This window comes from Lates calcarifer, linkage group LG7_2, assembly GCF_001640805.2.
Source record: "Lates calcarifer isolate ASB-BC8 linkage group LG7_2, TLL_Latcal_v3, whole genome shotgun sequence".
NCBI lineage: Eukaryota > Metazoa > Chordata > Actinopteri > Centropomidae > Lates > Lates calcarifer.
Window position 1 is genome coordinate 5620715 of NC_066854.1, and position 13242 is coordinate 5633956.

Genomic DNA, 13242 nt, shown 5'->3' on the forward strand with positions numbered 1-13242 from the left:
GAACCAAACTATATCACAGAAATGTACAACCTGAGGTCTGGGCAGTTTCCTCTTAGCAAAATCATTATTTGGCTTCACTACTCTAAGAAATAACCCTCTATTATTTGTTTTTGTTTCATAATACTAGCTATCTTTCTATATGTGTTATTGATTTTATGTTTTTGACTCTTTGTATGGTGTTTTTTTTTAATGTTTTGAAAGATGTTCTTTAGAGTTAGCACCACATATTTGAGTGGGGCCATTGATCTGGCCCTGACTAAAGCCTGGAGAAGAGACAAAACATACACCTTTTGCAGTATTTCAAACACACATCCATGCTTTCTATACACCCACCTCCCCAACTCATATTTGCTTCCATATTTAGGCTACAACCCACTTGTCTTTTCCCTTGTCCTGCATGTGAGCATGTTGAGCTCAGCCCAAGGGCTACTTCTGATGTGTCGGAATCAGTCGCCATCGAGAGGACCTGTTGCCATGGCGACGCTGCGATGCACAAAGCCTTCCGAGGCGGGCGTCACCTCAAATCCCGGCACATGCGGACAGTCGTACATGTGATCACACAAGCCTACACAGGCAGAAAATAGACGGTGGATAAATATATACACTACATAGACATGACCCTCAAACAGCAGGCGATCGTCGCTTTCCCTCACCTCCTCCTGACGCTACACCACCTCTGCAGTGATGATGATGATGATGATGATGATGAGCCCTCCCTGCTTTGCATTTCCTCCACACAGTGACTCATGCTGTGCTTGTACCCTGTAGATGGAAGCAGCTCTTATCCCACATTGCTGCTGGCATGTTGCTGCAGTTCAGTACAGTAGGTCACAGGTGCAGCAGCTCCTGAGTCACATGACAACCGCAGGGGTCACATGATGCAGCCAGGCAGCTTTGGAGTGGGGTGGGGGGTGTATATGTGTGTGTGGCGTTGGGGTCGGGTGTGTGCGCGCGGTCGTTGGGATGACGATGACAACGTAACATTGTGTGGAGCAGACTGTGGACCAAATCTGGGCCAGTGGGATTAGCAGCTCGTCGGATAAATTGTGGAGGGGGGGGCAGGGGGATGGGTGTGTAGGCGTGTGTGTGTGTGTGTGTGTGTGTATGGAGGTGTGTGTAGGTTAAGCCATCCGTACAGACAGGAGTCAAGTATTGTAAATAAGGCAAGATCTCACTTTGATTTGATCTGTATATAGTTCCTGTGGAGGGTGGGCGTTCAGTCAGGCGTTAGGATTTGTTTTGTGTGTGTGTGTGTGTGTGTGTGTGGGTGTGGGTGGGTGAGTGTGAGAGAGAGAGAGCTATATATAAAGGCCAAAACAGAACCTTTGCTGCCTTGTTGTGCTAAATGTTTGCTAAAATAATTACACATTAAAGGGAAACTTTGCAATCACATGCAAATTCAGTGCAGGTGTTTCAGGCAGTACAGATGATGATGAAGCATTTGTTTGCATGTATTTGCCTCACAGTTTCCCATGCGCCTGCTTTCAGTTTCAATTGTCAGCTGGAGAAAGACATGGGGAGAGACAGAAAGAAGCAAAGAAAGCAAAAAACTCTTGGCTAATAGACAAATCCTGTTCTGAATTTGTGTGGAATATTCCTTTAAAACTCCAAACCACAATCAGGCTGAACTGGCAGACATGTTTGCCGTTATGCTGATATCTTTACACTGAGTGTGTTTGTGTGTGTGTGTGTGTGTTCGAGATGGATTAACCTTTGCCAGCATCCGATGGTTCCGCTCTGGGATGAGAGGGAAGCGTCTCCTTGACGACCGACGGCTGAGGGCGGGGTGGGAAGAGAGTAGGGAGGTGGTGGGGGCGAAACTGGGTCATCATCACCACCACCACAGATTAAGGGCCCGGATCTGAACACATATATGCAAACACACACACACACACATTTGTACGAACACACTGCCTCTGCAGAGAAATTAGAGAAACTTCTCAGGTGAGAGACAAGACAATACAAAGTGCGAAACTTCAATCTTGCTCTCTGCCAAAGGTTTCCCTTTTAGACGAAGCCAGAAGCCCATTAAAATGGCAAGGATTAGAGTTAAGCGACAGCGGGAGGCTCATAAAGCCATCGCTGAGACACTCTGCTTGTTAGTGTGTGTGCGCAAGTGTGTGTACCAGAGTCTTTGTATGTTTATGTTTGCTTAAGTGATGGCCTGTTTCCAGCATTACTGATAAACACACTTCTATTTGACTAATGGAAGCAGATAAATCAATATCCAAACAGGCAGAAAAGCATTCAGGAGTGAAAGAGGCAAATTGGGTGAAGCTGTGATCAGACAGACTAAACTGTTGCATGCAGGAGAAAGTTTGACTTATTTCATGTCTCCAGTAAGAAAAATGTACAAAATAGACACTTGGCCACATTGTGCTTGTAGTTGCACGTCTAAAAGATCCTTTGTGGAGATTTTTTTTCATGCTGCACTTATAATGTGGATGATGGATAAGAGGCTGCTGACTTCTGTTGCTGAGCTACTGGATGTATAAGATTGACATGGTGTGTAATGCAGCTAAAGCTCAGCTGCAACGCTCTTTGACTTCCCAGAATACTTGTGTGTAGTTGGAAAAGAATTCACACATTCACAATCCACTGTTTGCTTGTGCAGATACTTCATACAAGGGGGGTTGTTGCCTTTTTTGCCCTGTAATACTGAAAATATATGAGCAAAAGCATAATTTAAAAATGTGTTTATCTGTTCTAATACAAGCACCAAATGTTAGCATGCCAGGCTAACTAGCTGCAGTGGCATTATTTCCAAAAGCAACTCCAGCTGAGCTTGTTAGATAATATTATATTAGCCAAACATGTCATAAAAGTGGAGCATACTCACACAGTTTTAGCCTCAGCAATAGCCAGCTACAGTTAGCTAAAGCTACAGTCATGAAAAGACTGTTTTTGGTTACATCTGTCTAAAATTAAGGACCCCTTGTTTCAAATAAATTTCAAATTGTTGCCATATTATCATTGTAATATGTGCATTTGCCGTGCTCTAATGGAAAGCTTGACAGGTGTAGCGAAAGTAATGAAGTGGGTTAATAACTGGGAAAAAAACAGCAGAAAACATTACGCCTGATTGCAACCTCAGTTCCCATGATTCTGAAGCAGAGTCGTCTCATTCTCGACGACCTAGAACCTCGTATTAGACAGAGACAGACACAAATAGCTTTGAGCGGCACAGTTGTGATTTCCCAAGGCGTGGGACAACAGATACTGTAGGTCACGCTGAGGTCAACCTCTGGGATCAGAGCTCAAAGCCTGATAGTCGGTGTCAGTGCAAGACAAAAGAGATACATAATGGTCTTGAGCAGCGTGTCAGGGAGGCGTTTAAAAAGGTCAATCCCTGCAGTGAGGCTGAGCATCACAGGAGACAAAGGAGCAGGCTGAGGAAACAATAACCAGTATCTAAATAACATTAGTGCTGTTTAATACTGTATTTAATTCTTGTACTTTGTGAGCTTTTAGAGAATTGATGCATCTTTGTTCATTCATGGAAGCCGACTGGGGTTTGTTATAAGCACGATGTCCAAACCAAATGTTGTATCTGGACAGCACTCATTAAAACTTGGCATCCATTGATGCATTTTGCTGCTGGGATCCTTAATCTTCTAGCAGCTCTGTGAGACTTGAGATAAATGCTAACATCAGAATGCTAACATGCTTTTTGTACACTAACAATACTGACAGCTGATGTTAAACAGTTCAACGTTTGTGAAGGTGCACTAAACAGAAGGTGCAGCTGAGGCTGATGGGAATGTCATCAGTTGTGCAGGCTTTTGGTCATAAACAAAAAGATGGGACAAGTGTTCCCTGTGGAGGACAAAAATGTCTTTTCCAAATTGGCAAAAACATGGCAATCCATCCAACAGTTGTCGGGACATTTCAGTAAAAACGTCAATCGTCAAATGGTGGTGCTAGAGGAAAAGTTGTAACCCGACCAGCCATCCCTGGAGCCATGCTGTGAGCATGGTTAAAAATAATTTTGCTTCGCCTAATAGTGGCATTAATTTTTAACACTTAACATCCTTACTGCTGCGCCAGCACTCTGAATTCAATAAACCTCAGGAAGACTTAAAGCGTCTTGTTTCACCTCCCTTCACAGGAGACAACTTGTTTACTTATTTACAGCCCACTTTAACTGTCCACAAGATGATTCTCCCTCTTATGTTTTCAGGCAGCAGCACAGGAAGCTTCAAACACACTGGCTGCATGTCAACAGCTATAGCCTTCAGCAGGGCTGGTCGTGGGCGTAGTAATCATTTCACTGATGCTACATTGATAAGATTTCTCTCAGCCTGTCCCCTCTTCATGGCTATCTTATTAATTTGGTTTTGTTTTCTGGGCTCTTGGCGGATTCAAGCTGTTACGAGGCCACGTGAGAAGTTTTCTAGGAACTGATAGCATCGCTAAAAAGATCTGAATCAGTGCAGCCTAATATTGGCGGTGTTACATGTCGCCATGGCAACAGCAGAGCCTGTATCACGCTGAGATCAGACTGCTCTGATGCTGAGGATGTGAGGGCCTCAGCCTGTTTTTTATTACCTTTTTAACTTAAGTTTGAAATCGTTTTAAAGCCAATTAGGACTTCTCTTTGCAGAGGTGTCCACAGACTGTTGTGTCCTCCTTTACTTCTCCTGCCTCCTCTTCTTCTTCTCTCATCTTAACTCCACGTCTGATGATATGAAGGAGCTGCGATGTACTTATTACTCTGGGATGACCCCATTTCTCCTCTCTGTCTCGCTGTAATGAAGGAAGACAGGCATTCAACAGGCCCTCGACTCTCCCTTTAATGGCCGTAGAGGCAGATAAGAAAGTTTTCGGAGCTGAGCCGGAGCGCAGTCCTCCTGAAGCCCAGTAATTGGTTAAAACTGACCGTGATGATTCAGCAAAATCGTCCAGCGCACGGGTCAACAATGTGACAGAAAGTTTGATTTTAAAACATTTACTCACGTCACTGACATTTACGCACATGAACGCACAAAGAAAAGCAATGTTTAAGGTTCAAACTGCAGGCTATGGACATGGGTTTATCTCTATTGTTTCTCATTTTTGAATAATACACTCGACACAGGGGTAGTCATATGGCTGAAGGGGATTATATGTGAATCCACAAACCTGGCTCCCACCCCCAAACACACACACACACACACACACACAAACAGGGACATGGATATCAGTGGTAAATAAGACAAGTCAAGCAGGTAAAATTGGGTGTGTAGATATATAAAAGTGCTGTGACAGTTGAGGTGTGGCTTTTATCCTGAACTCCATCCAAAACCTGAGTGTTTCGTGCTGTGGTAACACTGCACATCATTTCCCAGAGATCATTTGTTTGTCAAACAGTCTGGCGAACAAGTGTGATATTTTTGCACTGGCGAGATTATTGGCATATTCTGAGCACCACACGTGACGTGAAGTGAAATAAATTTTGGGAAAAAAATCTTACGCATCTTTCTCAGTAGGGACTTTCTGACGCCTCTGGAACGCTGCATTAGTTAGAGGTTAGGGCCAGAGTCCAAGCACTGTGTGTGTGTGTGTGTGTGTGTGTGTGTGTTATGTGTGTGGTGAAGAGTGCCAGGGAGCACTGTATCTCATCTTCTGGACAAGTCCTTAATCTGTATGACCCAGCAAGGGATTATGGGCATTCTGGGAGAAAAATGGGGCTTGAAATTCACCCTTCAAGCCTAATAGCTGACAGTTCAGAGTGTTTGTGTGTATTCATGTGTGTGCTCTGTTGTGAAAACAAAGAGATGTTATTAAGTGTATTTACCAAAAATGGCCATTTTACAGCTCTAGATCCTGATATAGACATATAAAGTTAAAAAGATAACTTCCTGTTTCTGTTCCTGTTCCTTGTTCCATATTTAATATTTCATATTGGCTTTATCTATAGTATTTATTTATGATATATTGGGAAATAGGGGAAGGTTTTTCCTTTAATGTGATGCTGATTTATAAAATTAGGTCCTACATGGTAGAATAATATCATGTACATTTATATAATATCACCTCTGCAGCTGAACAGATAGACCATTACACTGATGAGTGGTATAAACATTTGCTAAAAACATCATCATGTAACAGCAACAGGCTCTGCAGATAATTCATTCTGCTGGGCTCTGAGTCTGAGTGGTTAAGCGGTTTTCATGTACAGAAAACAAAACCCATCAATCGCTTGACTGGAACTGAAACATGGTTGAATGGTGTATATTACCCATGATCCCTGGCTTCTGGAGCAGGAAGTGCTGCTGCTGTAACACACACAGACCATCTCTGTTTATAATTCTTGACATTTTCTGAGTTTCCTGGCTGGATGTCAGAGATGAACGCTGGTTTTTAATGACTTCTAAGTCTTTGTAACTCATCTACAGTTCGGCATTACTCTTGTACTTGCAGGGTCTGATTCCAGCAGTTTGAGCTGCTGACTGTCACTCAAGTCAGTGAACCATCCTAATGATCCTGAAGCTGTTGCATATTGTTGCTTGATGCCCTTTTTGAAGTTTAATTCTCTCACTGGTACGGTGGATGGATTGATAAAGTACCAGTACAACTCATACTAAGTTTTGTTTTGAGTATTTGTGTTCAGATAATTCATATGATATTGGTATTTATCATTAAAAGCTGTCCTATGTCATTAACAGAGAAGTGTACAAAGAAACACTTACTGTTCTGTGGTGCCATTGATACGCTTCTAACTGGTTCATGTGCAAAGTCCTGTTCCCTTTTCATTCTGTTTTATAACGTGCCAGCCTCACAGATTCATTTTCTACACAGGACACGAGACAGGCTTTGTGTCGGCTTAAAAACTTGGCTATTCATTGATGCAGTGGATCAGGTTTCCTCTTGGCTCAATATCAGAGAGACATTCAAATGTCAAAAAGTCAGGGTGATGGGTGACCCTCTTTGATTCACCAGCATATGGTGCAGAGTGGGTGTTAATTTCAGCCTTCGGGGTAAATGGATCCACTAAATGTCATATACATGTATGTCATGTTAGCTGTTCTGCTGTCTGATGCTTTGTTGGATGAAAACATCAGGGGCTGGTGGGGTCACCTCTGTCTGCAGAGTGTGTGTGTGTGTGTGTGTGTGTGTGTGTGTGTGTATGTCTGGGGGGGGGGGGGATTTCTGACACGTTGTGCAGGCTGAGCTTTGTCTGAAACAGGGCCACGTGGGCCTGAATTAAAACCTTATTTAAGAGGATTCAGGACAGATGGCGTCCCATTGTTTGAGGATGTGTTTATTATTAGAAAATGGGGGTGAATGATGGAAACCGTACACCCCACCCCACCTCACCCCACCCCTTCTCCTCCCTGCTCCTCTCTGGATAAACACACCACAGCCACCTTTAACCATTTCTCAGGGGTTCGGGGGTCTCACCTTGGTTGATTTCTCATTGGACTGTGGGTCCTGGCCTTGGCCAATCAGCATCCTCAGAGGCAAACAAAGGGTCCTTTCTTTAATAAAGCCTGACACATGGCTGTTTGGCAGATAAGAGGCCGTGATTGGTCAAATGTGATCCAATCAAAACTCTAATCAGTTTAAGAAAAAGGAGTGTAACAACAAATACTGGCATACCCATCATGCAACACACGACCTAGTGTTTGTGTGATAGTCCAGTGGGACTAACATCTCGACAGCGATGGTCCTGAGTGTTGGATCTTGTTACAACATGCTCACTGGCTTGTTGTGGCTTAAACATCATCATACAGCACATTTGTCTGCTGTTAATTTTCCAGAGCTTTGATTGGCTGCTTAAAATAACTGAAAGTGTTAAATTAACTATAAGGGCTGTTGATGTTTTTCACCCTCAAATGGGAATTAAGCACAGAGCAGTTTGATGCAGAAGCAAACCAAAAACACACAATCAGATCTTCTCACCCACATTCTCACTTTTACCTCACACTTCCACTCTCTTATAGCACACTAGATCTTCTTCTCTTTCTCTTTTTTTCCCTCTCTTCCTCTCCCTGACTCTCTCAACTCACCAGATGGAGAGGGGGCGGTGAGTGTGTGCGGTTGTATATGTGTGTGTGTATTCATGCATGCATGGTTACCCATGAGTTTGCATATTTACATCTCCTGCACATTTTGTCCTTATATCCTCTCTCTCTGCTTCACTGAGGCAAGGAATAAAAAAAACGCAGACATAGGAAATCTGTGATGACATAAAATGGCAGGATTATGAGAGAATAAGAGACATTTAGAGAAGTATATGACACCACCAGCACAGTTAAGGGTGGTTTTAGGGGCCAAAAAGCGTTATCTGGCATCATTTTAGGGGCGGCTGATCTGCATGTGTGAAATAAATCCAATCTGACAAGGCCTTTACATCTTGAAACTGGATTGTTAATATACAGAGAGAGACAGTGCTAAGCTTTAATAGGGAGAAAGAGAGAGAGAGGGCGAGAGGGAGGGTGTGAGCAAGAGAGAGAGAGAGAGAGAGGGAGGGAGAGAGAGAGCATCAAGTCACCACGATAGGCTCCACCATCCTCATACTGTAAGGTACAAGTGCCACAAGGAGACTATATTCCTCTAAAATAATGGATGGGACAAAGCCAGCCATGGAGTCCAACGCAGAGGAGACTCAGGACGAGGGACAAGAGAGCAAAGGTACGCTCCATCAGCCGCTGACATTTGCGCGTTCTGTGTGTGTTTTTCCCTCTTTGGAGACATTTGCGTCTGCGCCAGGCTGAGCGGTTTAACCTAGTTGCAATGGCTTCTCGGTTGTGCGCGACACAATAGCGGTGTTTTTTTTCCTCTTCCTTTCCTCTGGTCTCTCACCTAGGCTATTTTCAAGGCGATTTTGAGGGGGAACAATGAGCATAGATGATTCCCGATTATTATCCCCCCCTCCCAAAAAAAAAATAAATAAATAAAAATAAAAATCCGAGCGCAGTGTGACAGTTTGCTGCGTTATTTCGCGCCTTCAGTGGGGACTGGGAGGCTGATGTAGGGGAATAAGAGGGTGGGTGGGTTGATGGGTTGTGGAAGGTGCACGGTCTGGGTTTTATGGAGCATATTAATGCCAATTTGCTTTTGCATTGCTGCACCATCATGAGCTTATTCCCCGCCTAATGAGCGGCTGATAAGGAGTGTGCGCTCCGTGCACGGACGCTTTGTTTTTTCCCCCATCCCCGTCAGGTGTGCGTGAGGGAGCCGCTCGCGATCCCCTCCCGCCGCAGCCGCTTCGATCGTTATCGGCGATCACCTCCCATGGAGGCTCAGCGTCTGATCTGTCGGGGTGGGGGGCGATTAATCGACAACATATGAAGCCCGTGTTTGTGTTATGACCGCAGGGATCGGGTTCGTTTGAGAGGTAAAGGGAGCGGATGAGCGGTGCGCCTGACGCAGAGGGATGTCTGTGTCCATCACTTACAACCCCGCCGCTCAGACATGTTTATGGAGCCTCTGTAGGATGATGCACACGTACGATCACAGCCTCATGAAAGATGGTTTTGCACCAAACACCCTACTTATAGACACACACACCGAGAGTCAGGTGTCTTTGCAGTGTGCATGCAAGATAATTGTACGTGTGCACCAAACCCCAGCCTTAAAACCGTCGATTTAGTCCAAACTGTTGCTGTTTCTCGGCTCATCCTGAATCTGTGTGTTGTGTGTAGGCGTGTCTTTGTGCGTCGAAGCTACTCGACGCCCATACATAGTGTGGGAATATGTGTATGTGTGTGTGGATGTAACAGATTTTTGTTTCCAGTGTGTGGCTCACGGTAGTAAAAAATCACCATCCTTCAGTTTTGGAGACGAGCAGCGGTGTGGGTGAAGAGGCAGGTTGTTTATCATGTCCATCTGCTCATACAGTTTACACACAGCTCCAGTTTGGTGTATAGATCATGGGTGTGCATTATGGCTGCAAAGAATCGAAAATGGAAGAAAATAATCATGATGATGAGGAGGAAGGAGGGGGTCACACTTTGGCAGGATGCCTTTTTGCCCTCTTGGCTGTCAGAGTGCAGGATAGTGAAAACAGAGTGAATAGATTTGGTGGTGGGAGGATTTACACACTCACCTCACCTCAGAGCAACATCTAGTGTTTCCCCTGCCTTTTTCCCTCCTGTGCCGCAGTTTCCCTCCAGTTTCATGTGTGCCAGTGAGTTAAAACAAAAGGGGCGTGTTTGAAAAGACGCATTTTAGAAGTGATTTTTTGCTGTAGCATGTAGAAATAGAATGATATGTCACTACTTTGAGAGCAAATGTTCACATTTTCACTTTTATTGTCACAAAATGCTACTATTTTTGTAGCAAACAATCAGATTTCTATCTTTAGTGCCACAAAATGGCATTAATTTTAGAAGGAAATGCTCAGCCAGTGAGTTCTGGTCATGTTGTTGCAGCTACTGAGAGGCTGCCATGACTTAAATCTCTTCATGTTTTATCCTTTAGTCAGATTTTGTGAGTCCAAAATCTCAGCACTGACACACTTCTTCAGCATCACTCGTAGTTCCTGCAGCAGGAGTTGGACCCCGCCACTGAGATGTTGCTGGGTCACAGTCTCTCCTATGACGTAAGGTGCAGGAGAGTGGGGTGTCCCTCAACAGTGATGTTTTAAAAAAGACATTACATCATCTCCCTCCTGAGGCACGCTGCTACGCGCAGGCCAGCGTCCAATGAGAGCCCACACCATGCAACTTCAGCTAGAGGACAGTTGAGCAGGAGGGCGGCCATATTTATAGTTAGCAATTAACCCTCTGCGCCCCCTAACCGCCTTTAAATGTGGAAGCAATGAAAAGATCGCAGCGCGCTCACCCAGCTCGACCTCTGCAGCCTCAACTGTTGTGCTCCAGGTGTGATGTTGCGCAACTGAATTCGCCTACACCAACATCCCGAAATAGAGCGGAGGATTGGAGGATGGCCTGTTTGTCAGTGTAATCATTTGTGTGTGTGTCTTTGACATCTGGAATGTGACCATAAGCTTATAGCATCCATCAAGAAGCTGAAGATTTACAGTGGAGGGGGGGAGCAAGAGGGCAATGGCTGTCCTGTAAGGAGCTTGTGTTGGTGTGTGCCAGCGCTGCCTCTTCAGCTTCACTGCAACATGTTCCTGATTCAGAGAACAGATGTAGGAAGTTTTCAGTCAAAACAGTGTGGTGCTACTTAAGTATCCAAGTACTTCTTCCAGCACTGGTGGTTTTGTATGAAATACTTAAAGTTCAACAAGTCTTTTGTCCTGAGCATTTAAAGGTTGAAGACTAGGGTACGGTCAGGATATACTAACTATAAGGTTAAAGCTAGCAGCCAGTTAATTTAGTTTAGTCTAGCTAACATATTTTATTTGTTAAAAAACACAGTAAATAGCACAACCTATTGGTCTAAAATGTATAATAGAAAAATAAGAACTGAGCCACTTTTAGCTCCACAACCATGATTTTAGACCATGTGACTTAACCATTCACCAGCGTCAGATACTACATTCACCGTTTTGCTGTAAATTCCACACTGATTAGCTGTGACTACATTAGCCACCTTAATTATCGTAAACAGAGTCCATGTTCTTGATTGCGCCTGTTGTGTCTCTCTGCAGCGTCTCTGCATGACATTGAGCTGAGAGTAATTACAAACTGGAAAATGAACACAGAACACAGGCGCGGTTTATAATCCGGAGGAACGGTTGGTGGTGGTGGGTATGGATTGATCTTTTTGCTTGATTGCTTCCTATAATCTCTAATCTGTATGTCTGTAGAGGTACGCTGTGCTCAGGACTCGGATAACGAGACATCAACTATGCTCTCTGAGGTACAATTAAATCTGATTTCATTAGTATGAGACAGTTTGATTAGAGAAAGCAATCCTCCCATGTGACAGTTTTATTTTTGCCTTTAATGTGGCTCCCTAAAGCGGCTTTGAGTGTTTCAAAGAGGCCCTGAGTACATTTCAACTTACTCTTATTGCATCTGTCTGTCCGCCCCTTTGTTTTAAACGATTGGTTTGTTCACACACACCTTCCTTCCCTTTCCCTGAATGTGTGTGCGCGCGTGCCCACTCTTACATAACGCAACGCTGGCTCGTCGTCCTTGGTTATAATGTTCAGATCAGAACCGTAAGAGATTACATCACCGTCTGGAGGGGTGCAGGTTTTGTTGAATTTTCTGCATGGAAGGGCAGAGCTGCTGCAGCCTCTGAAGCACAAAGAGAGCTCCACTTAATCAGTCTTTCAGATTTTTTCCCCCAGTAAAATCTGTGATGTTTGACCTCAGTAAAGGATTTTGTGGGAGAGTTAATAGAACATGTTTTCAGATGAAAAACAGGCAGATTGAAAGGGAGCAGGACTGCAAATCTTTGAATCAATACATCAACATTTTAGAAATACACTCTAACACTGTTCCTCTCATCCCCATCTTCACTTAGTCAGAGTAATTTTATAACGTCTGACTGACCTAGAGCTGAGACTGTTGGTCGAGTAATGGATTAGTGTGGGATCACAATGGATAAAAAAGAAACTTTTTGGATACTTGTCCTTCATGAGGTGTTTGAAAATTCTTCAAAATTCAAATGGACCTTTGAATTGCTCGCAGCTTATGTCCACTTGAATGGATATCCTGTCTCCAAGGGGTTGCAAGGAGATTTATTGGTTCGTTTTAAGGGGTCAAAAAGACACCAAAAAGGTTGGGGTTTACTGTGTTATTCAATTAACTGACTGACAGGTTTGAGCATTCATTAATTATGCCCCAGGCTTCTCAAATGTTTCTTTTCTGTGACATTAAATTGAACATTTTTGGGTTTTGGATTGTTCTCGGACAAGCAGCCCTAAATTTGCCTGACCAAAACCTCTAATGAGTGACAATAATGTTACAAGAGGAGGAAATGTACCACAGTGGCTCTGAGGCAAAAAAAAAAAAAAAAAAAAAAAACTCCAGCGATTCAGTCCAGCTGAGTCCATGTTGCAGCCTTGAATCTAAAGGCCAACCCCTGTTTGATGATCATCAGTCGGGCGAGGCGACAGGAGAAGAGCTGGACTGGTCTCCCTGCTGGTGCTGACATTTGGTTTGTGTTTCAGATAAATATTGGACAGGTTCCTCTCACTGCCTTCATGCCCTTACTGTAAATCAAGCATTGCTTGTTTGATGTTGTATTAAAACACTATGGATCATTGCTGCTGTTGAAAAGTAATAAATAGTCAGACTTCCCGGTTGAACTGAGTTCCTCATTTGACCTCTATGGGCTTTTTCCCCCTCAGTATATAACACAGTGAAGTATTTTAACTTGCTTTAATGATGAAAT

At 43.8% G+C, this 13242-nt stretch overlaps 1 protein-coding gene across 2 annotated transcripts in view; it reads left to right on the top strand.

Annotated features, from left to right (window-relative positions):
• The window catches only part of LOC108892866 (neuronal membrane glycoprotein M6-b), a 36133-nt gene that overhangs the window by 3629 nt on the left and 19262 nt on the right, over window positions 1–13242 (top strand). The window contains exon 1 of one of the 2 annotated variants that reach the window (XM_018690635.2): window positions 8279–8616. The exons of the other annotated variant lie outside the window; for it this stretch is intronic. Within the exon in view, the coding sequence (XP_018546151.1) occupies window positions 8547–8616 (70 nt within the window). The 5' untranslated portion in view covers window positions 8279–8546. Of the gene's footprint in view, window positions 1–8278; window positions 8617–13242 lie in introns of those variants that run through there. 2 annotated transcript variants of the gene reach the window in all.